The 23,489-nt window shown below is 42.1% G+C and overlaps 1 protein-coding gene across 1 annotated transcript in view; it reads right to left on the reverse strand.

Moving 5' to 3' along the window:
- CCND2 (cyclin D2) overlaps nt 1-23,489 on the reverse strand; it is a 37,015-nt gene that overhangs the window by 11,401 nt on the left and 2,125 nt on the right. Inside the window, exons 2-4 of the mRNA XM_036761147.1 lie at nt 23,155-23,370; nt 19,632-19,791; nt 5,394-5,539 (exon numbers count right to left, since the gene is read on the reverse strand). Of these exons, the coding sequence (XP_036617042.1) occupies nt 5,394-5,539; nt 19,632-19,791; nt 23,155-23,370 (522 nt within the window). The remainder of the gene's footprint in view (nt 1-5,393; nt 5,540-19,631; nt 19,792-23,154; nt 23,371-23,489) is intronic.

Below are 23,489 nucleotides of genomic sequence, written 5' to 3' on the forward strand. Positions count from 1 at the left end.
TAATGAGCTGTCCTAGAAGTTTTCTAGGAATTGAAATTAAGTCCATAAATCATAGACTCTATTGTCTTTCCTTTATTTGAAAAATGGGAAAACATTTGCCCTTCCCTAGTCCTGCAGAACCTCTCCTATGATCCATAATTTTTCAAGTGTTGCTTGGCAACCAGCTTTTTTCAGTATGTGATTTGTCCTTAAATCTAGTCCCTGTTTTAAGAGCATTATTAGGTATAGGAAAAAACTACTTAAAATGTAACATACCAAGAGACTTTTACTCCTGATAAAACCGTCAGGCTTCTTACTTAGCTTTTCACTAGAATGAAATATTTCTTGTTTATTTTGGCAACCAGAGAGAGCCACAAAAGCCCAACTTTCCCAGAGCCCCATTCCTCCTTTGTTTCAAAGACCTTCGCCACTGCCTAGGTTTAAAAAGGAACTCACTTCGGCTCCCTGAGGAAGTTAGGCGGTGCAGCGGATCTGGAGTCAGGAAGACCTGAGTTCAAATTTGGCCTTACCTAGTAGCTGTATAACCCTAGGCGAGTCACTTAGCCTCATTTGCCTCAGTTACCTCAACTGTAAAATGGAGATTATAATAGCACCTACTTCCCAGGGTTGTTATGAGGATCAAATGAGATAATATTTGTGCTTGGCACATAGTCACTGCTATAGAAATGCTACTTCCCTTCCCTTCCCTTCCCCTGAGCCTCCCGACTGGGTGATGCCAAAGGGCCCCTCTGGGTCTAAAAATCTGTGAGACTGAGGTTAGGTTCTGGGATGTTTTACAACACCCGGAGCACACCTAAAAGTTAGTATGAGGGACATACCACATCCAGAGCCGTGAATCAGAAACCTGGGCTCCTGCTTCTCCTGAATGTGACTCACCTGAGGAATGTTACATAATCCCTCTACCTTGATCCTTTGCGCCTGAGTTTCTTCTGTATTTGACAGGTGAACATCAACCTGGAATAATGTCATAGGGTCTCTAGAAGGAGTTCCACGTTCCCTATCTTCTGTGGTCTGCCAATAGATCTGTGCTCCCCCAATCGGGAGTCCTGGCCCTCAAAGACCTCTTACAGCACCAGCAGCCTCTACCACAGAATTTAGTGCTTAATGAGGAAACTCTCTTGAATTGTGCAATCTAGTCCGGGTATTTAAGCCTTCTCTCTCCATCTACACAATGAGGTCCTTGGAAACACTGAAAGTTATCTTGCATTTCTTCTGTTTTCTGTCATGGCATCTAGAACTGTTAGGCATACTAAAGACACTCAATATATAAATATTGGGTGATTAATTTGGAAAAAGCCCTTCTGAACCTAAAATTTCCCCCCATTTTAGGTATTTACACTGTTCTTTTCTTCCCTCCAATCATTAGACATTTTTTTCCCTCCCATCTCTTCCCCACTAGGAAAAGAAAAAAAAACCCTTCATATCAAATAAATATAGTCAGACAAAACAAATATTCGCTAGTGCTACTGTGTTGCTGTGGGAAAGCACCTTGCAAACCCATGAAACATGGTGTACAGATGAGGTATCATTATTATTATTTTTTGATCCCAGGCCCACACAAATCCTAGCTTTTTACCCAAGACAGACTATCAAGCATGCCAGCCTCTCACCTCACCTGCATCAAGTGACATACAATTCAACAGCAGTCTACGTCATCAACCACGACAGGCTGGACATAGAGTGTTTATGAAGGGAAAGGGGTCCCACTGGTTTGAAGGTTGGAAACACCAAATTGTGATCCAACAGCAAATCCATCAACAAACAAGTATGAAGTACGTAGTATGGGCCAGGCTCTATGATAAATGCTTTGTCCGGAAGGTGACGCCCACATGGGGCAAAAGAGAGAAGGTCAGAGAAAAGGGCTCAGTGCCAAGCTCATCAAAGAGGGTCTCTGCGTGGAGAAAGGGGATGTGGTAATAAAAAACAAGACAAAACAAAGCTCTGGGTTCAAACTCTAGCCATAGGAATGACCTTCTTATCTCTGAAGAGATCAGGAGAAGAGCAGCTGCCTGTTTGGCTGGAATCTGGATTGCAAGAGAGGGAAAATTCAGAAAGCAGTTACTCAGGAAGCAATAGGTTAAGATTTATCAAAGATATCTCCAAGGAAAAGCAAGGTATTTACCATTCTGAGTTTTTATTTCCTCATCTATGAAACAAGGGCCTTGGACTAAATGATTTCTCAAATCCTTTCTAGCTCTGAAATTCTGTGATCCTATAAACCTAATGCAGACACTAGGTTAATCAATAAAGAATTGTCTACGTGGTACTGGAGGTGTTTGGTTAATATTTGCAGCTTGTGTTATAAAACAAAACAAACAAAAACCACCCTCCACATAAAGAAGGCTTATTCCTCAAGGGGCTTCCCGGGTGGGGCTTTTAAATACCATCTTTGGTCCTGTGCATCTTTACAAGCCAATCTCTAAAACCAGGGCTACAGAGATCGGGGTGGCCACAGGAGGCTCCCCTTCAAGTGAAGACACTAACTTTAGGGCCCAGGGTGCCCCAAGGCAGCCTGTTCCCAAACTAGAACATTCTCAAAGCCTTTGGTATGTTTGGAATGTGTCATGGTAAAGTTTTCCTGCATTCTTGCCTGTTGTCATGGTGATTCTCAAGCGCTATTAAAGACAAATGCTCTCTCCATGTTTCCTGTAAACCAGGAGTTCTGAACCTGAGGTCTGTGAACTATTTCTTTTTCCTTCTGATAACTATATTTCAATAAACTGGTTTCCTTTGCAATTTTTTTTTTGCATTAAGAAAAATTATGTTCTGAGAAGGGTCCAAACATTGTATCAGATTGCCAAAGAGGTCCGTGACCAAAAAACCTTAAGAACCTGTGCTATATATCAAACCTTTGAAGCAAAATGATTCCTATACTGCACTATGCAGGAGATAGGTGACATGGGTTCTAATTCTGTTTCGTTTTTAACTAGCTGTGTGCCTTTGGGCAAGTCACTACACATCTCTAGGCTTTGGCATCTCCCTCTTTAAAATGAAGGGCTGGAGAAGACGGTTCTTTAATAGTCAGAAATTCTAAAACATTCCCCACTTGCCCAGTTGGATTTCAATGGCTGACATGACCTTACGCGATGTGACTCCTCACATTTCTTCACATGGGCTCAAAGAAAAAGCCAACCCCTTAAAAAAAGTGCTTTGGGAGCACAAAAAGAGGGAAAAAAGAAATCAGTGTTTATAATAATGTTATGAAGATAATACTCCCTGATCTGCTGGATCAGGGCGCTTCCTACACTTCCTAGTAAGCTGAGCCTAAGCCTTGGCCCCATCTGACTACAAGTCAAGTCAAACCAGAGTCTCCTCAGTGGTCCTTATGATGAGAGTCTACGTTAAAGATGATTATTGACCAAGCAGAAAGAACTGCCCACTCCATGCTAAGTTTCAAAAGGAGAAACAATTGCGACCCTTGCTCTCTCTTTCCCTCTTTTGACAGTTAGGCTTGGGACCCGAACAGGTATTCCATGGACCATCCACCTATGCATGGTGGCTATATGTGACGGTGAGTACATGTGCTTGACTCAGTGAACCTGAGACTGGATTGGAAGTCTCTGGCTGCCTGTTCTGCTTTGCATTTCCTTCTTCGATCATGGGTGACCCAATAGTGATCTTGAGATTGGTGTCTCTAGACTGGGCAGATACTCCTTAGGCTTGGGAGTTCCAGATTTGGGTGTTAGCAGATCTTGGGAAGCACTCCGTTTTAGGAGAAGGTTGCCTTATTCAGGAAAAAGAGTTGGGTGTGCCTGGCTGGCCAGAAGGTCTGAAAAGCCACTGAACAGTCCATATGGACTGTCGCAGAAGCCTCCTGGAAGTCCTTCTTTCCTACCTCTTGGTCGTCTACAATAGAGACAATACTTGTGTTTTTAAGTAAGTCTTAATGCAGGTGTATGAGGCTTTTTGGGCATTTCTTTTGTGGTGAGACAGAAAGCTAGCTATACTGATCCCGACATCTACTTCTTTATACAGTAAGTAACTGTCGTAGAAAAGATCTTATTAATCCTTTTTGGGGAGACAGCCCTTGGAAATAAGACACATCTAAGAGATTTTATCTGGGGCTCCAGGGTGTGGGCCTAAAGAGCCAGAGAGTGTGAAAGAAAAGCCTGCCTTCCCCTTCAGAGTGAGGTTCCCACAGGACAGAACTGATTTACATGAATCCAGAGCTGAGGACCCTTATAGAAGGCCCTCCCCCCCTTCTCCTTACCACAAGATGCAGGTGATGATAGTATAACATTTCGTTCTGTATAACAAGTTACACTTTACACAACACTTACGTGTGTGTATGTGTCCCAAAAGTCTTAGTGCAGGCATAAGCTTTTGTAACCTCATGAATAGAAATGCTACAGGCCTACATCATTTGAAGGCTTAATTATTTGTTTCCTTTATACTTCTTTAGTTTTGTACATTTTGAATAGTAGAATTTAATTTTAAAGACAGCATGCCCTGTCATTATGCATTGAATATGCTGGATGACACTTTCTTAAAGTGATGGATCAGCAGAGGAGGTATGTGGTCACTTTTTTGGTGACCTTCAGCTAGAACCACAAATGTAATCCTTTCAGTCGTTAAGAAGCAGCTGATGAAAATTTCTTATGAAGTTAGGATATCAGCTAGTGGTGATGACAGTGGTTAAGTGGGGTTTTAATAAGAAATATCAATTTAAAAAAAATCCCCACCACACCCCCCTCACTTTGATACTGAATGGGTGACACCAGTATCTCTGTTCTATAGATACTGAAGTTAAGAAGCTAAAGGAATCACTTACCCAGGGTCACAGAGCAAGACAATTACCAGACCTTCTAAGTTTGAGTTCAAGGTTCTTTTTGCCTAAACCATGTTGCAGAGTTTCCCGGTTCCTCATACCTACATTGCCTCTAAACTAATACTGGAGGACCTCGATTTAGCTGAAAATTGTGGTCCTAAAAGGTTACGAATCGATCATATTTTTACAAATTAAATTATATATCTTAACAAAGCTGGTCATCTAAAAGAAACCTTTTGTGAAATGAATGAATCATTTGCTAATTGATCTATTTTGTTAAGTATAGTAAATGGCTGTATATAAAGATAATGAGTTCCCTATCACTTGAGGTATTCAAATAGAATCTGTGTAGCCATTTGTTTGAGTTATTATAAAAAGGGTCTATACTTAGGGTAAGATTAGACTAGATTAGTAGATATATTCCTTCTAGCTCTAAGATTCTATGATTCATATGAATATATACTGTTTTCTTAAAGTGGAACGTGACTCTAAAGCACAAAAGATGAAGTTTCAATCATACCACTTTCTATATCCACCCAACTTGTGAGCATTAAACCAAACTTCCATGCCCCTGTGTTAGAAAGAGAAACCCCCAGCCTTTTGGGATGGGGAGAGGCTTACATACCACATCTGTATTTGTAATCTTCGCCAACAGCTCCGTGAGATGCTCTGAGAGGGAGTTATCCTCACTGTCAAGCTGGAGACCACAGATGGCTGCTCCCACACTTCCAGTCGCAATCATCGAGGGTGGGTACATGGCAAAGTTAAAGTCTGCGTGTAATGAGAAAGTGCAAAGAGATATTAGGACGCTGGAAGAACTTGGGAGAGGAAGACATATTAAAAACATCTTGGTATGTACAGGTTGGGGGTGCAACAAAGATATAACCCCAACAGACACCTTATTGGGCAAGATGGGCCAGGGGGAAGGGAGTCATGTGAAAAAAATGGAATCTTATCCAATGGGCTCCCCTGCTTTTGGTGCCTTTCACCCACAAACACCTGATTTTTAATCCCAATTCTGCCCCCTGGATGACCTGAAGCAAATCACTTAATTATCACTTAATTTCTCAGGGCCTTAACTGACTTGTATGTAAAAAAAAAGAGAGAGAGAGAGTTTCAGTTAACAATTTCTAGATTCCCTTTCAGTTCTCCATCCTATGAACAGTCTAGGTATTTCCTGGCATCCAGAATAGTCAGTCTGCCCTTAGTGGTAAGGGAATGGAAGAACAATGGTAAGATGGAGAAGACATACAACTTGTCCAAGAGGGCACCAAATGAGCTAGAGGAGAACCCAAGATCCTCTATGATGAGTTCCAAAGTTGCAGCCATTCATCCTGTGCCTTCTCCATAAAGACTTGATGGAAGTACGTTAGTCTTTCTACATGAACAGCAAGAATTAATATGTTCATTTTACAGGAGAAATAAGAGCTCTAGGGAAAGGAGCAGTAGAGCCTAAATCAATAATCAATCAACATTAATCTATTAACCATCTACTATGTGCCAGGTGCAAAGAATAAAAACAATCTCCACTAACAGTGAACTTGAGTTCTAGTGGAGGAACAAATACTATGTATCTATTTATCTACACAAATACAATTCATATTTATACATGTATATATATTGTTTTATGCATATACACATTTACTATACATGTGTATGGGGTATATATATAATACATATATTTATATACATATAGCATAAATATAAAGTTAATAAGCACAAAGTACTTTGGCATGGAGGCTACTAGTAGTTGAGGGTGGTGGTAGTGGTTTGATAATCAGGAAAGGCTTTGTGTAGCCTGACCTGCAGCTCTTTAAGCTCTTTAAGGAAGAGGACTTAGAAGTGAATTTAAGGAATGCACATGTATTTCAGTCATGGAGAGGAATGGCCAGTGCAAAGACAGAGGCAGAAGATGAGTTATTATGTGTGAGGAACCGAGGGAAGTCCAGTCTGGCTGGATCTCAGAATGCAGGAGGGAAAGCTGTGTCTAATGAGGTTGAAAAGAAAATTGAAATCCCCTTTTCTGACCTTCTGCAGAGAGTACCTCCAACACAAGGGTGGCCAAGGAAGATGATTTTGGTTTGGAAACATGCTTCAGGTAACGGGTCAGGATTAATTTGACTGATGTAATTATGGTTCCAGGGCTGGAGAAGGGGAGGCTGCATCAGCAGGTAGGATGGCCAGGGTGCAAAGTGAAGCGCAGATGGTTAGATCTTACTAGAATGTGAGTGCATTTAGGGCAGGGCCTATTGTATTTCCATTGTTTAGACCATGGTAAGCATTTAATAAATGATTTCTTATTGACTGATTGAGGAATCCAAGTCTTCTGAGCCAGTACTCCTTCCCCAGAACTAAACAGCTTATCTGCTAAATCTCAGTTCTAAGGGCAGATTCTTAAGAGCTTCACTCCCATTCAATTCAGCAACTCAACATTTACTAAGTGCTTATTAAGTACAAGGCTCCACCTAACTTTGGGGGATACAAGGCCTCCAGTCCCAATCCTTAAGGAGTTTACTAACTCTACTGGGTGGGGAGGGGGCAATGACATTCCTGAGAACACAGAGATTAAGTATTTTTAAGTAAGGCTATTGATAGCGTAAAGGAGAGTTTTTAAAGAACAAGGTAAGCTTGCTAATTTCAGGAAGACCATGGAAAGTTTCCTATAGGCAGAAGTGGTAGCCGTGTTCTAAATTATGACCCCTTCTCCACATCCTAGCCCTCTTATCCTTCATAAGAAAATAGTGCAGGAAAATTCAGGTCTTCAGCATCCTCTGAAACTCCCATAATTTTTATTATATTCACACTATTCACATTTTATATTAAATAATAATAGATACTTATATAGTAATTAACATGTATGACCTCATTTGAGCTTTACAACACCTGTGGTGAGGTTAAGTACTATGGATATAATTATCTCCATTTTACAGATGAAGAAACCGAAGTTCACAGAATTAAGTGACTCGCCCATGACCATACCTATATTAAACACCAGTGGCAGCCCTTAAACCCAGGTCCAGCTGCCTCTCTACTACGATACCAGGTCATGCAACATTTTCAGGTGTACAGGAGGTCTTTTCTTCATAATAACCCTATTATTACCACCCCAAAGAAGGGGAGAGAAGTAATTTGTCCACCAAAATTCCTTCGAAGAGAAAGTACAGGAGCCAGATGGGAGCCTCCCAGTCCTCAGATTCGCAATCCAGAGTTCTTTTCTTAAAGCTAATATATACAGCCCCTACTAGTCCACTGAGCCAGGAAACACAGGGGTCCCCATTGCCTTTGCTTCATCTACACTGATCTAGATAGCAGGAAAAGATTCCCCTTTCCACCTTCTTTGCCCCCTTAGGGTTTACTACCGTCTTGGATAAAAACTGCACCATCCACCCTTCTAACCTGTTCCCTTCCCCCTCTGGCCGGCCAAGCTGGATGAAAGAGTGCCCCTGCCCCCATTTAGCTCTGCTGTAGGTCTGCTTCCACATGGGTCACATGAGAGTGTTTCTCTGCCCAATAACCTCGTTAGCTCCCCTCTGTGTCATTCACAATGCAAATGAGACAGACATCCGAGACCCACAGAGGCCTCTGGCTGGAAGCATCTGGGGGCAGGGAGAAGGGAAACTAACCCTGGCCCTTCCCTTGCTTCTGCCACAAGCCCCGGAACCAGGGCTTTCTAGGCTTACAAATGCCTGGACTTCGCTTTGCTGTGTTAACAAACTGATGATTTGTATGGTCGGCTCCTATTAATTACATATTAATTGACGGAATGAAGCAGAGCTGCATATAGACTGGGAGTGTGGAAGGAATTCTGGAGAAAGCATGAAGCTAAAAAGCTCAAGTATCGTGTCCAAATTAATTTTTTATTAATTGAGGGAGGTTGCAAAAAGGGGTTGTCCCCAAGATGGGCATTTAACCTATTAGCTACAAAGCATGGGGCTCATGCTTGCCAAACTGTGTATGAATATTCTGATTTCCATGAGAAATGTGAGCCCCTTGAAGGCAAAATCTTTTTTTGCCTTTCTCTGTATCCTCAGCCCTTAATACAATGCCTGGGTGCAAATTAAGTGTTTAATGAATGCTTGTTGACTAATATAGCTTCTTTATGGTCAATCTAATACCTGGATAAATGGAAACTCTGATGCTGGGGCAGATTTTTCCAGTAGTTCAGGTCACTGCTGGTCTCCAACCAGCCAGTCCTCTCCAAAAAAAGTAATAAGTCCCCTCTGGACAGATGTTCATTTGCTCTCTGGATGACAGGCTACCCACAGGGGATTTAGGGCAGGAAATGGAAAAGGAGCCAAGGAAATGACTAAGAGGCAAAAATCCTTGGAAATGTTCTGTGAAGGCCACCACAGGCTCACAAAGTTTGCCAATGTGGGATGTGAGAGCACCCAAGCTGGCAGCATGGTGTAAGACAAAGAACAGTGAACTTAGAATATGAAGAATTTTTAAGAACTTGTTTGGTTATCCCCTAATCGATGGGCATCCCCTTGGTTTCCAATTCTTTGCAACCACAAAAAGAGCAGCTATAAATATTTTTGTTTATATAGATCTTTTTCCCTTTTTCTTTGTTCTCTTTAAGGTACAGACCTAGTAGTGGTATCTCTGGGTCAAAGGGTATGAATAGTTTTACAGATCTTTGGCCATAGTTCCAAACTGTTTTCCAAAATGGCTGGACCAGTTCACCACTCCACCAACAGTGAAAGAATTTAAGAACTTTAATCCTGCTTTACTACTTATCAGCCAGTAGACTAATGTCCTGGGGTTCCAGGAAGAACATTTCATTAGGAATTAAGAGACCTGGATTCTACTGCTCTCTCTATCAATAAATGTGTGCTCTGGGGGCTGTCACTAGTCTTCCAAATTAAAAAAAAAAAGGTACTTACTGCTTATCCAACTTGTAAAATTTTATCTTTTTACTTTAGGTAGCCTCAAGATAAACACAAAAATGAAATATCAATGGAACTATGTCCCAATCCAAAGGGCCACCTCTTAAAACAAAAGGGCAGCGTCTTTACCAGACTGAGGGAGGAAAAAAGGTGAAAAGGTTAGAGCCAGGAGGACTTTAATCAGTTATTTCCTAGAAGATAGCTGGGGGTCATATTGTCTTTCATAACAGCAATTCACTTAAATGCCACCCCCCCCCCCAAAAAAAAAACTCCTTCAGTTATAAAGTACTGGACAAACACTATCAGGTTTGACCCTGTTAACAAACCCACCGAGGTCAGTGCCAGTGCTTCCTGGCCTCAGACTAACCCATCAGCCCTTGCTCTCTGCAGAGTCTCAATGAAGAAATGACCTCTTGGCCTCAGCTCGCTGGAGCATCCCCACTCTCACCTGTGATGCCTTAGATAGGGACTCTGAAGGCAGGTTGACATTAGCTAGCCTCAAACAGGCCAGAGAAACCACAACACGGGACACATGGAAACATTCCAAGGGGCCTTGGGCAAAGCGCCAACTAGCAGCTTAATATTAGCAGCTTCCTTAGTCAGAAAGAATGGGATGATGTAATAAATTGTGGGGTAGTTCAGATGGTTGAGTTCAGAGAAAAGAGAGTTCAGTGTGAGCTGGAATAATCTGAGAAGATTTTGTGGAAGAGGGGGACTTGAGTAGGATTTGATAGAGAGGAGGGATGAACCCACACCAGCAAAGCGTGGAAGGCAGGGCATGTGTGGGGGGCCAGTGAGGGCGCAGACAAAGGGAAAGGGGGCTCAAGAACGCCTCTACCCCATCCTACCAAGCAATCAACAAGCATTTTATTAAATGCCAACTGCGGGGAACCCAAACACAAAGAAGGGACCCATTCTTATTCTCAAGGACCTCTCCTCCCAAGGTTCCGCAACTCAATGGGAGTGAGAGAAGAAAATGTTTCATAAAGCTCTGGGGTCAGAGTGAGGTTTTGCTCCTGATACAAAATTCCTCTTCTGGGTCGGCCAGAGTACAGCTACATAGCTTTGGGGAATCTCAGGGAGAAACCTCCTCCTCCGCTGCCCATGGTAGCTGGGGGTGGGAGCAGCAAGGAGGCACACGGCTACCATCTCCCACCTTTCTGAAGTGTACACAGAAATGGCCCAGAGAGAAGTTAGGGTACTTTCCCTCTGCTTTCTCCCAATAAATGGTGAAGAATCTCCTATTTACCTCCCATTTACCTTTGGGGGCAAAGCAAGAATCTTCCCTAGGAGCTGGGGGGTGGGAATGGGGAATTCTCTAACATTACTGAAATTTCTTTATTTGTCAGGTTTTAATCAGTTCAGGCCATCAGAACTCACAGAATGGAGATGTATTCTATTAATTACTTGGGAGATCTATACTGGAACGTGACTTTCTTTAGATCAAAGGTTCTTAGTGTACTTGTACTGTGTGTGCATGTGCGTGTGCGTGTGCGTGCGTAAGAGAGACAGACTCCTTTGGCAATATGATGTAGCTATGAACCCCTTCTGGGGATAATTTTTAAATGCATAAAATGAAATATATAGGATTACAAAGGAAACCCATTATATTGAAACAGAGTTATCAACATACATTTAAAAAACACCCCAAAAGAAACAAAGTTCACCAACTGCAGGTTAAGAACCTCTTAACTCTTGGGTTCCTACTAATCATGTTACTACAAGAAATCTAGGCAGTTAGTATAGACAGTACAGTAGATAGACCTGAGTTCTGATGTATCTTTAGACACCATGGGCAGGGTACTGACTCTGTCTTCCTCAGTTTCCTCATCTGTAACGTGAGAATGATAACAGCACCTACCTGCTGGGGTTGTATTATGATGACAAAATGAGATGATATTTGTGAAGTGCTTGGTAAATCTTAAGGCACCTTCTGAATCTTAGTTATTAATATCAGAAAGGAATCTGCCTTGGAAATCTCATCCAGGACCTATGGTGAGGAGGGTCAGGAGAGAACACCTCTTACTTTCTGACTAGCTCCTGCAAGTCCTCCACCCCTCAACAGTGCCAGGTCCTCGTCTCCTGCCCTCTTTGCAGACCTCCTCCTACTCGCCATGAAGTAGGCCTTCCACAGTGCCAGAGGATATACCATCACCACCAACTACTGGGGACAATTGTGAACCTTTTTGCCTCCCTCCATGGGCCTCAATGAGTTTAGAGCCTGCTTCTCCATCTCCCTCTCTATTCCAACTTCTGTTCTTCTATTAGAGGACCCCAACATACATACTGATGTTCCCCAACTACCTCTAACTTCCCTGTTCTTCAATCTAGTCCTTTCCCATGACCTATTCCCCCACTCCACTTGGACAGCACATGAGGATGGCCATAGCTTTGATCTTACCACCACCCAGAGGTGTTTTAATTCTATTTTTATGAACTCTGATATATCTTTATCTAATCAAAATCTTTTATTATTCCCTACACTTTATGACCCCTAACTCTGATCTTCACTCCCACTTCGACCCTCGTACTTTTTTACCAGGCTATCCCCCCTGCTCTGGCTTACCTTCTCCTTCTCCCTTCCCAATCTTGACCTCTTGGTGAACCCATTTCAACACTACTCTACTCTCAAACCTTTTGCCCCTTTGTTCTCATGCTCTGCAACTATGCTGATGGGGCACAGAACAAATGTTTATTATCTCATTTCAACTGGAGCCTCATTGTAGCAAGGCAATTTTACTATATTATTTTATTTACTATTATCTCCCCACTCGGTTGGCTATCACACTCACCATGGCTCCCTCAGGCCTCTAAAGCACCTCTTCCCCACACTCTCCCAGATACCTCATAAACGAAGGGAGGCAAGCTTTTATTAAGTGCTTGTGCCAACCCCCTTTAACAATGTTATCTCATTTGATTCTCAAAACAATCCTGGGAGGTAGGTACTAGGATTATTCGCATTTTACAGGGAGATGCTGTGACTTGCCCAGGGTCACAGAGCTAGTAAATATCTAAGACCACATTTGAACTCAGGTCTTCTTGACTCCAGGCCCAGCACTCTATCCACTGTGCCCCTGCAACCTGAAAAGACTGAGACCATTTGCTCAGAGCTCCCTTTTCTCCCCTTCTCTTCATTTCACATCCTTCTGACACTATTTCTCACCATTTCCTCCTTTACTGTATAAAGTCTCTAGTAAGTCTATTGTGAAAGCTGGCCCTTCTCCTTGTGACGGCTGACCTCTGTAGGTATACCCCTGATCCCATGGCTCCTGTCTTCTCTAGTAGATAGCCCCCTACTACCATTTCTACTTTAACCTTCAATCTCTCCTTAGCTGCTGCTCCCCTGCTGCCTACAAACATGCCCATGTCTTTGCTGGCCTTAAAAAACCCTGACTTCATTTATTCTATCGCAAATAATCTACCACAAATAGCTCTACCAAGAGCCACTGTCCTGTATCTCTCCACCTTCTCTCAGCTAACCTCCAAGAAAAAGTCATCTATATTCGGTACCTCCACTTCCTCTTAAGTCTAAACCCTCTGCAATTTGGCTTCCAACCTCATCATTCAAGCCAAACTGCTCTCTCCAAAGTCACCAACGACCCATTAACTGACACATGTAACATCCTTTTCTAAGCCCTCATCCTTCTGGACTGACTCTCTCCAGGCTCTGAAATCATCGAGTCTCTCTTCTCTCTGGATTTTTCTCTCTTGGGTCGCTGTTCAATCTGTCTTGACTATTGCTTTAATTTTTGTTGTTGTTGAGGATCTTTATACACACATTGACATGGCTCTGCCCTGGGCCCCCTCTTCTAATTGGTGATCTCTTTGGCTCCAATGGATTCTATTATCTCTATACAAGTCATTCTTAGATCTATATAGAGAGCCTCAGATCTCTCTCCAAAGCTTTGGTCCCACATTGCCAACTGCCAAGAGGATACATACTAACTAGATGTCCTACAGGCATCTCAACCTCAACCTCTCAGTGTACAACTCATTGACTTTCCTCTGAAATTCTCTTTTTCCCCCAAAAATAATAGGGGCACCACCATTCTTGCAGTCACCCAGGTTCACAACCTTGGTGTAGTCCTTGACTCTTCACTGTCACTTAACACGTATATCCAACAAGTTAACAAATTTTGTCATTTCTACCAACTACCACCATGTATCTCCTCTCCATTCACACAGTTATCACCTTAGTTCAAGTCTTCACCATTTCTTGCATGAACACTGCAAAAGCTTTCTAAATGGTCTCCACGCCAAGTCTCCCCTCCATTCCAATCCATCCTCTACGTGGCTGCCATCATAATCTTCCGTAAGCGTAGATCAGACCATGTGGCATTCCTATTCAACAAACTCCACTGGCTACCTAGTCATTACTTCCAGGATCATTCTGGGATAAAATATGAAGTCTACTGTATGGCATCTTTACAACCCACCCCCTTATTATCTTGCCAGTTTCTTTCACACTTTTACTCTCCTCTAAGAAACCCTGTAGTTCAGTCATCCTGGCCCATGTGCTGTCCCCCAGTGCGCTCCATTTTCCAAATCCATGCCTTTTAATTGACTGTTCTCAACACCTTTTTTGAAACCCTAACTCTATCCGGTAAGTGAATAAAAAAAAAATTTGAGCCCTGTGCCAAACACTGGGTCAAGGGCTGGGAATACAAATGGAATAAGGAAGACAATCTCTATTCTCAAGGAGATCACATTCTAATGGGAGGGGACAACAAAACAGAGGAGACTCCAATTAATTGGTAAGGATCTTGTAGGTATGTATTGATTTACATGCTAAACCTCCCATTAGATAGTAAGCTCCTTGAGGGCAGGGACTATTTTGAAGCTGGTGTTTATTTGCACATAATGTAAATGCTTAATAATAGACTGAAGATGAGGAAGGGCAAGTGAAAAGACTGGGTTGCAGAGGATAGGAGGCCAAGCATGCCGGGGAGTGGAAGAACAAAAATTCTTATTTCCTGTAGTACCTTCCATCCAACAAATTTGGTACAAGTTCCAAAAATGAAATCAAATTCTCACTACAACCTCCCAATCGTTCCCTAGAGCTTCCATTTTATAGGTGACAAAATTGAGGCCTGGCGGTGGGGTAACTCGCCCAAAGACACATAGCCAGTTAGAGGCAGTGCTGTGATTAAGAACACAATCTGACGACTCCCGGTCTTTTTCCTACAACAGAAGTTAAGCAATTCGTTCAAGGTCACTTTGGACAGCCAGCAGAACCAAGCCTTTTTTTTTTTTAATCTTCTGGATCCTCTAGGCTCTTATAACAATCAGTAAAGTGCAAAAATTTACTTCTATTTTTCCATTACGGGGCTGAAGAGAGTGTCATCTCTTATCATAGTGACTAGAGAACAGCACCATAGAAATGATAGAACTTTAGCTTAAAGTCACTCTTTCGGACCAAGAGACACTCAAATCCTTGAGAGTAGGGGCTGTGTTACTCTTTGCGTTGGCATCCCTGATACCTAGTAGATGCTTAATAAATGTTTGGTGATTGGTTGAATGTCATGCCTCTTGGACTCTATATTAAGATTAGCATTAGTATATCGATTTAAGTTCCATCTTTATGACGAATATAAATAGAGGGTAAAGACACGACTGCACTTAGGCCATTTGCTCAGATAATAATTCTGAAAATTCTATGATCCAAAAGATATTGAATTTTAAAATTAAATATGAATAATGATGACCCCACCTTGAAAGGAAATGACATACATAGCTGCTCTGCAATAGGGAACCACGAAGAGGCAACAGAAACCACATCCTTGAGAAAGGAAGAGCCAGAAGAACAAAGCTGGTATCAGTCCCATGCTCCTTCCCACTGGCTCCCAAATGAAGTTAATATAGATTTTGCCTCACCGCTTTCAAGTGGAGGATCAGAAATGGACAGCCAACCTTAGCTACCTTAACTCAGAGACGCAAATAGAAGTTGGGGCAGGGAGAAAGAGAAGAGCCAGGATGTTCACTTTATACTGGCTCAGAGCTCAACAGCACATTAATTACAGCCTGTGGAGCTTTAGAGATCACTTAGCCCAAACCTCAGGCTTTACAGATTAGAAACCTGAGCCCCAGAGAAGGGAACATATGGTGGTCTGAGATCACATGGCTACTAAGAGGCAGGGCCAATCCTTACATGTCTTCTGACTTCCTTGGGAACATCATTTTAGAATAATAGTGTTTAGAAGTTCAAGATTCGGATGGAACGAACATGCCATAGGTGGGTGCCACTGACTGGAGAAGGGATGAAAAGCTTCAAAGGCAAAGCAAATATGTCAGCACAGGGACGGGATCACGGCACCCAAAGGGGTGCGAAGTAGGACTACGTTGACGGGTTTTGGAAAGGGAGCGTTAATCACCTTCTCCTTTCCCCCCAATATTGAGTTCAAAGGGAGTGTCTATCATTGGCTCTTCTACTCTCACTGGAAATCTATGAACATGACATCTAAAATGTCCTTTTTTGTTTTTAAAGAAAGAATGATGAATTTAGAGTTAGAAGACTTGGGTTCAAATCCTGACCCTTGCATCTTCCTCATTTGATCTGAGCTTATTTCCTCATGGGTAAAATGAGGTGGGGGTAGCTAGGTGGGGCAGTGAGTAGAGCTCAGACACTTGACACACTTACTAGCTGTGTGACCTTGGGCAAGTCACTTAATCTCAATTGCCCTGCCTTCCCCCCTGCAAAAACAAACAAACAAAAAAAAATGAGGTGGGTTGAAAGTCCTGATTAGTTTAAAGTCTTACCATTCTTTTAATCTGAGACCCACAGTCTTGCAGCAGGTCCCTTCCAAGTCGGAATAAATTATGATCCAAGGGGCAGTTAATATTAGATATGAAAGCACTTTACAAGTATGATATAAATGTGAGTTGTTTTTATTATTGTTGCCAGATCTGGAAATAAGAAGTCCAAGAGCCGACTATTCAGCTTCTAGGGGATATACCTTAAAGGAGAAAAGTGCCTGGCCTCACCCATTGTTAAAACAGGATTCACTCAGGGGCTTTCATTGGTATGGAGCTTGTGTCAGATGCCAGTGGGAATCCAGATATCTTAAAACCAAATCTACCTTGAAGGCTATTTAAAGCCAGGCCCAATTGAGAAAGGAAGGAGCACAAATGCCGGTAGGATCTTACTCCCAAGTCATATACTCTGGTAGAATTCTCATCACCCTTCCTTTGGCCCCTCTGGCCTCAATCTCCCTACCATGCCATTTCACACATATAAACTCTCTAATACCACTTATTGAAATCACCACCAGTTCTTTTTCACAGCCATCTATTCCCATGATCTGGTCCGATGATTGGCTCTGAGGTCAAGAAGCGGTTCAGAAGACCCCTCAGCTTGCTGGTGGTTGACCACTACCACAGATATACTATCCCCAGATAGGAAGGGAAAGTCACAAGAGCAACAGGAAAAGAATGGACTAGTTAAAAGGTCTAGATCTTGATATATAATTTACCTGAACCTCAGCAGGTGTGTGGTACCTACATCCCAGCCACCATATGTAAAGCATAATGCTAAGGGCTCATGTGCTCACCCATTGATCTCTAGGATCTGGAATCATGGAAAGCTGATATCCTGAGCAAGGAGCCATCAGCTTTTCTCCTGATAACACCTCTAAATTGTAAATCCTAAGTCCAGGTCAGGGACGTATTTGTATAATGTCCTGCACGGTATTAAACACTAATAGACAATTAAATCAAAATACAATGATAATAATGATTACTTCCATGCCCAATAAACTTCCCCTTCATGAAGCTTTCTGAGATGAATCCTCCCCAAATGAACACTCACAGTTTGCACAGTATTTATTTATACTTGCTAATAGGTCTTTTCCTGTTTCCGTCCTTTTCTTCCTAAGCAGAGAAAAAAACTCCCTGAGGGCAAAACATTTTTGGTAGTATTTCTCGCAACAGGTTCTGTCTGAGCTGAACCTATTGTTTTGATTTCAATAGGTTACCCTTTTAGTTCTGATGATGAGCTAAGTGTAATCAGCCAGCAAAGGAAACCAGGAAAGGACCCCTGTATTTTAGGATATGTGTGAAATTAAGGGGCCTGTCCTTTGGGGAAATTGCCCTGCTCCCTGCAATCAAAGAGATTATAGCATTTTGACCTGAAAGGAACCTTACTAGTCTTCTAATCCAACCCCCTCATTTTTATAAACGAGAAAACTAAGACCTAGTGACTTGCAGAGGTCAAAATGGAAGAGGATCTATCCCAGAAAAAGTCAGTACAGGGACAATATGATTCTTTGGCTCCCAACAGCTAGGCAGTGAAGGAGCTTAGAAACTGGGGTCAGCCATTATAGGATCAGAGAAAGGACGAGCTAACCTCACCCCCACAGTGCTGTATGATTAACAGAAAGAAAGGAAGGGTAGGACCTGAGGAGAACAAAATAATGAGTCACTGAAGGACTGACCTCTATGGATCAAGCCAGAAAGCAGAAGGGAAGAAAGGGGAAAAATGATTTAGTCTAAAAAGATGGTTCAGTCTAACCTGTTACGGGGTCTGCAGAGTGGCCCAGTGGGACTGCTGGAGGAAAAGCCAACACCTCTCAATGTTAAGTATATGGGATATATTCTTCATTGAACAGGTTAAGATATGAGAGAATCAAACCCTCAGAAAACTACCAAGGAAAATGAGAACTCTATACTGTGGAATGAAATGTTGGGAACCTGAGATCAAAAAGCTATGATTCCAAAGTCCACATTATACAAGAAAAAGACATCAGAGGATCGCATAGGAACATCCCTTAATCAGATTTAGGGATGGCAGTAATGCGTATGAGCCTTTTTTTTTTGACTGGCTCAGTGATTTCACTGGTTCCAGAAAGCTCCTCTATCAGTCCTCTACCTACTGACTCTCCTGGCTTCCTCTAAGTCCCTTCCAAAATCTTATCTTCTACAGAGGGGAAAAAAAAATTACATTTCTCTGGATTCCTTTGGAATCTGTGTAATTTATTTTATGCATTTAAAAACATTATGCCAAAAAGGGTCCACAGGCTTCACTAGAATGCCCCAAGGGTCCATTACAAAAAAGGCTAAACACAGAAGTTAACTCTTAAAATATCAACAACTATACAACTCCCATTCTGTGTCCAGATTGAGCTGAAGGAACCGTCCCCTAACTCAAGTCTGCCCAAATGTATCCTGCATGTAAAGTGATGCTTGACCATTTCAACTCCAAGCCACTCTCCTTCTCCGAGGAAGGTTGAGCTTCAGGTACTAAACGTGGCCTACTACAAAGATGGGAAGGCTACCATTCAGAGAGACGATGTCCAATCTCACTTCTAGTTTCTGTGGACACTGAGGGAAAAGGGGCCCAAGACAGCTAATCATCAGATGTGGCTGGATATACCATGCTGAGTTAGGAAAGTTTTAAAGTAAAGAATGTGGTGGCTGTCCCCATTTTCACAATGCCAACAGCCAAGATACTGCAGCGTAAACCCAAGTAGGAAGAGAAAACTCAGCTAATTATATTCTCCCAAACTTCCAGACCTCCAGTGTTCTCATTTACTAGAATAAGGAAGATCTGTACTTTGACGTTATTCCTTTATCCTATATTTAAATCTACTCCTCAATTTCCTTTCATCTTATCTCCAAACTATCCTTCTCCTCAAAAGATTAAATATTTAAACACAACTAAAAGGCAGTATATGCAGTTTTCAAAGAGCATTTTAAACACCATAAAGAAGACTTTAAAGGGCACTATTTTTTTTTCTATACCACACCCGGTCTCATAAACCATTTATGAGCTCAGGAAAAAAGGAGAAAGCTTAGATTAAGTACAACAAAAATCACAGCAATGAAACTGAGGATATTCTGGTATCGGGACACAAAAAGTTGTTCTAAAGAACTGAGAGACACAAGGCCTATGTGAACTTCTCTAGGAATCCACCAAAGTGTGGTTCCCTACCCCATGCTTCTCAGGCTCCTTAATCCCATGAATACATGGAACCTACCCTTACCTGTAGCACAAAGAGCAATAAATGTCTGTGCATGCTTTCGGATCAAAAGCAGCTTGTCCTTCGGCAGGGGCAGCTTCCGTAAAATGTGCTCGATGAAGTCATGAGGGGTCACAGCTGCCAGATTCCACTTCAACTTGCCCAATACCACCAATTCCCACTCCTGGGGGAAAGGAAAGGGAAAAAAAAAAGAATACAATATGAACATATATGGGGAGGAGAGATGCAAGAAATTCTAGTGAATGCCATTACATCACTGCTAAGATTTTAGGTTTGAACCCTTCTCTTCGTGCCTTCAATGCTTTGTGGATCTGTCTTGTACTGGGGAACCTCTTTATATTATCAGAAGAGTAAAATAAAAATGTAGGTAGCATCTTAGAAAGAGATATCCCAGCACAGTCCCCCAGGAACCTGCCCTGGTTCTGAAGCATCTTTATCTAGGACTTGGGACTATAACATGGCTTATCAAATTTAAAGGGGACATAGTTCTGGGAGGGATTCAATTAATTTCAATTTACATGCCTCCTATATACAAGGTGCAGAGAAAAGACTTACATTCTACTGCTGAGATAAAACATGAATACAGGCAAGTCAAAACAAGGTAATTTGAAGCTCGAACACTAACAACTGGAGAGTCTGGGAGATAACACTTGTGTGAAGCCTTGAAAAACTGTAAGATTCTGTGAGGCAAAAGTGAGGCTGATTAAATATGAACTATCTGATGATTTCGTCAGGATTCAAAAATGAGCTTTGTAGTACGGAACGCTGGACTGAATTTGTTTTGAAAGTACAGAATGCTGGGCTGAATTTGTTAAGATAGAAACGAATGTAGTCCTAACGTAGGGTTCAAAAAAATCAACTTCGTAAGTACCAGATGAGAAAGGTAAGAGTAAATCATTCCTGTGGGGGGAGGCATTTGGAATTCTCCATGAGCACACTCCCTAAGATTGATGTAACAACCAGAAAAAAGAACAATATCTTAGGCTATGTTTAAAGAGGCAAACAACAGGGGGGCAACTAGGAATCACAGTGAGTAGAGAGCCAGCCCTGGAGTCAGGAGGACCTGAGTCCAAATCTGGCCTCAAACACTTGACACGCTTACTAGCTGTGTGGCCTTGGACAAGGCACTTAACCCCAATTGCCACGCCTTCCCCGCTCAACAACAAAAAAACCCAAAAAGCAAAACACAAAAAAGAGGCAAACAACAGAAGGTGGTCAGATCATACCCAGCGTACTGTGCTACTTGCTTACTCACAGCCCCTAGTTCTGCTATTTAGGGCCAAGCTGAATAAGTCTGCTCTCTTTTCCACATGACTTCTCTTCAAATATTTGGTTCCTACTATCTTGTCTCTACTAAGCCTTCTCTTTTCCCAACTAAATATTTCTAGTTCCTTCCCCTGATCCTCATGATGTCATCTCAAAGTCCTTCCCTGTCTTGGCTCTCCTTCAGGAGATACCCTCCAACTTATCAATATCCTTTCTAAAATGTAATATTCAGAACTGAACACAAAACTCTAAAAGTACTTGTGACCAGAACAGAGTACAGAGGGACTTTCACTTCTCTAATCCTTAAGATTGTACCTGTCTCAATGAACCTAAAATTACTTTTTGGGGGGCTACCGTATCACAATAAGAATTCATTTTGAACACGCAATCCACAAAAATTCAGATTTTTAAATGAACTGCTTCCTAGCCACAACTACCCTGTCTTGTATTCATTAATTTTTTTAAAACCTCAAACATAAGAATTTGTATTTAACCCTGCTGAGTTTATTATTTGACTCAACATTCTAGCCTAAGATTACTCTCATCCCCGGTGTTAGCTCTCCCTTCTGCTTTGATAAGACTGCCTTTATTACTCAGTCCAAAGGCTAAGCATGCAAACCTCAGCTCTTATAGGGAACTTTCTTTCAGGGAACTCTGAAAATGTCTTGTGCCTCATAGTTTAATGGGTATTATCATCAAATACATTTCATCACCTCTACTCAACTGCAAATTCTATGAGGTCAGAGACCATATTATTTTCCTATGGCTCTTGCCTTCAACTAAACATTTGTCCCAAACAAGCAGATTGCCTTGCCTGCTGAACCTAAAGTCATCGTACAAAACGTTAGCCTGGCCCATTAGTTTGGTGTCTTGCACAGAGGATATGATTAAAGAATATTTGTTAAATGGAACACATGACTTCTGAGTTTGCCAGTCAGTGTGTTGAAATGAATGGAGCTGTCACTGATGTTGACATCTCTCTTCCGGCTCTTATGAATTGATATGGGCACATTCCATTACCCACAGAATAATAGCCTGGTCCCCAAACCCTACAGTTTCCCCTCCATAAGCTCCAAAGTCAGCTACAACTATTTTTGGAAACTGGTGAAATCCTGAGGTCTTACTGCCTACAAAGCTGAGTTGAAACCCCAGCCTCTAGTTCTATAAAAGGATATTGGTGCAAGAGCCTTTTCTTGCACAATTTTAAAAAGAGATATCTCTCTAGAGGAAACCACTTTTCTTCAGCCTCAGAGAAGCAGCTGAAATTTGGCAGTGTTTCAAAGGTGAAGTCATTCGCTGCCTCTTGTCTATATATCCCTTGGCAAATCCTTCCTCCCACCTCTATGGCTGTGAATTTCTGCCACTAGATGGCAGCTCCGCCCTAGCAGGAAAGGTCCCCTTTGCCAGTTAAACGCAATCTCCTTAGGAGAACCCCAACCACTTTTTATAGATTACAGCCACTGCTTAGATCACAGAGCTGGAAAAAGACACAGACCTAGCCCAATCCCTGGTATAGGAGAGACAGCTTCAGGGAAAAAGAGAAGAGATGTTTTGTATATAAAGGAGAGAAAAAAAGTTTTCAGTACTCTTAATAAAGTGGGGGGAAGGGGGGAGGGCGGTGTCTAATAAACCAAAAAGTTCCATGGCAGGGATCACGCTAGGGCCACAGGCTGGTAAGCCATCAACACTCTCTCCCCTTCTCCTCCCAACCTGGTGCAAAAAATACACCCCCCCCCCCAAGTCTAACACTTAAGTGATGCTAAAAACCAAAGGTTTTTAGACTACTGAATAGTCTTCTATCCTAAGGTATTATTGGGATACAGGGTTTTATGAAATATGGTCCCAGCTCTCAAGCTGCATACCATTACCGTGATCCTCCATCACTGCATGCCTCAGTTTCCTTATCTGTAAAATGAGGTGGGATGATGAGATAACTTCAGAGATCTCTTCCAGCTCTAAATCTACTATCAAGTCAGACTCCACCAACGACCATCATTTGGAGAAGCTGGATTATTATTTTCTTACTATCCGAAGATTAAAATTAAATCTCTGTAGATCAGCAGACTCCCATCATCATTCCTTTCTCTCACCAAAATACCCACTATTACCAATACAGTATAAATTTAAACAACCCAGACTTATACCTTCTTCTCTTGATGGAGACATCACCCGAGAGAGAAAGTTATCAGTGTAAAAGAACTAAGGTAAATGAAAGTCTAGGAAAAAGGGACAGGAAAGGGGCTAGGGAGGCATTAATTACCAGCAGCTCTTGCGGTTTGACAGAATTATCGGTATAAATGCACAGTTTCTCTGCGGTAAGGGGGATTGTTTCCTTCAGCTTAGAGGCCAGGAACATGCAGACAGCACCCAGAAGTTGTAGACGGCACTTAGGAGTAGGCACCCCAGCTAAGAAACGGTCCAGGTAATTCATGGCTAAAGGGAAGACCTCTTCTTCGCACTTCTGCTCTTCACAGACCTATAATACGGGGGTAAAGGGGGAGTGGAGAAGAGAGCATTGGAGATAAAGAGAGAGAAAGAGGGAGAACCAGAATACAAGTTAACCAACTCAAACGATTTCATTTTAGGGGGTGGGGA

Source organism: Trichosurus vulpecula, chromosome 5, assembly GCF_011100635.1.
Source record: "Trichosurus vulpecula isolate mTriVul1 chromosome 5, mTriVul1.pri, whole genome shotgun sequence".
Lineage (NCBI taxonomy): Eukaryota > Metazoa > Chordata > Mammalia > Diprotodontia > Phalangeridae > Trichosurus > Trichosurus vulpecula.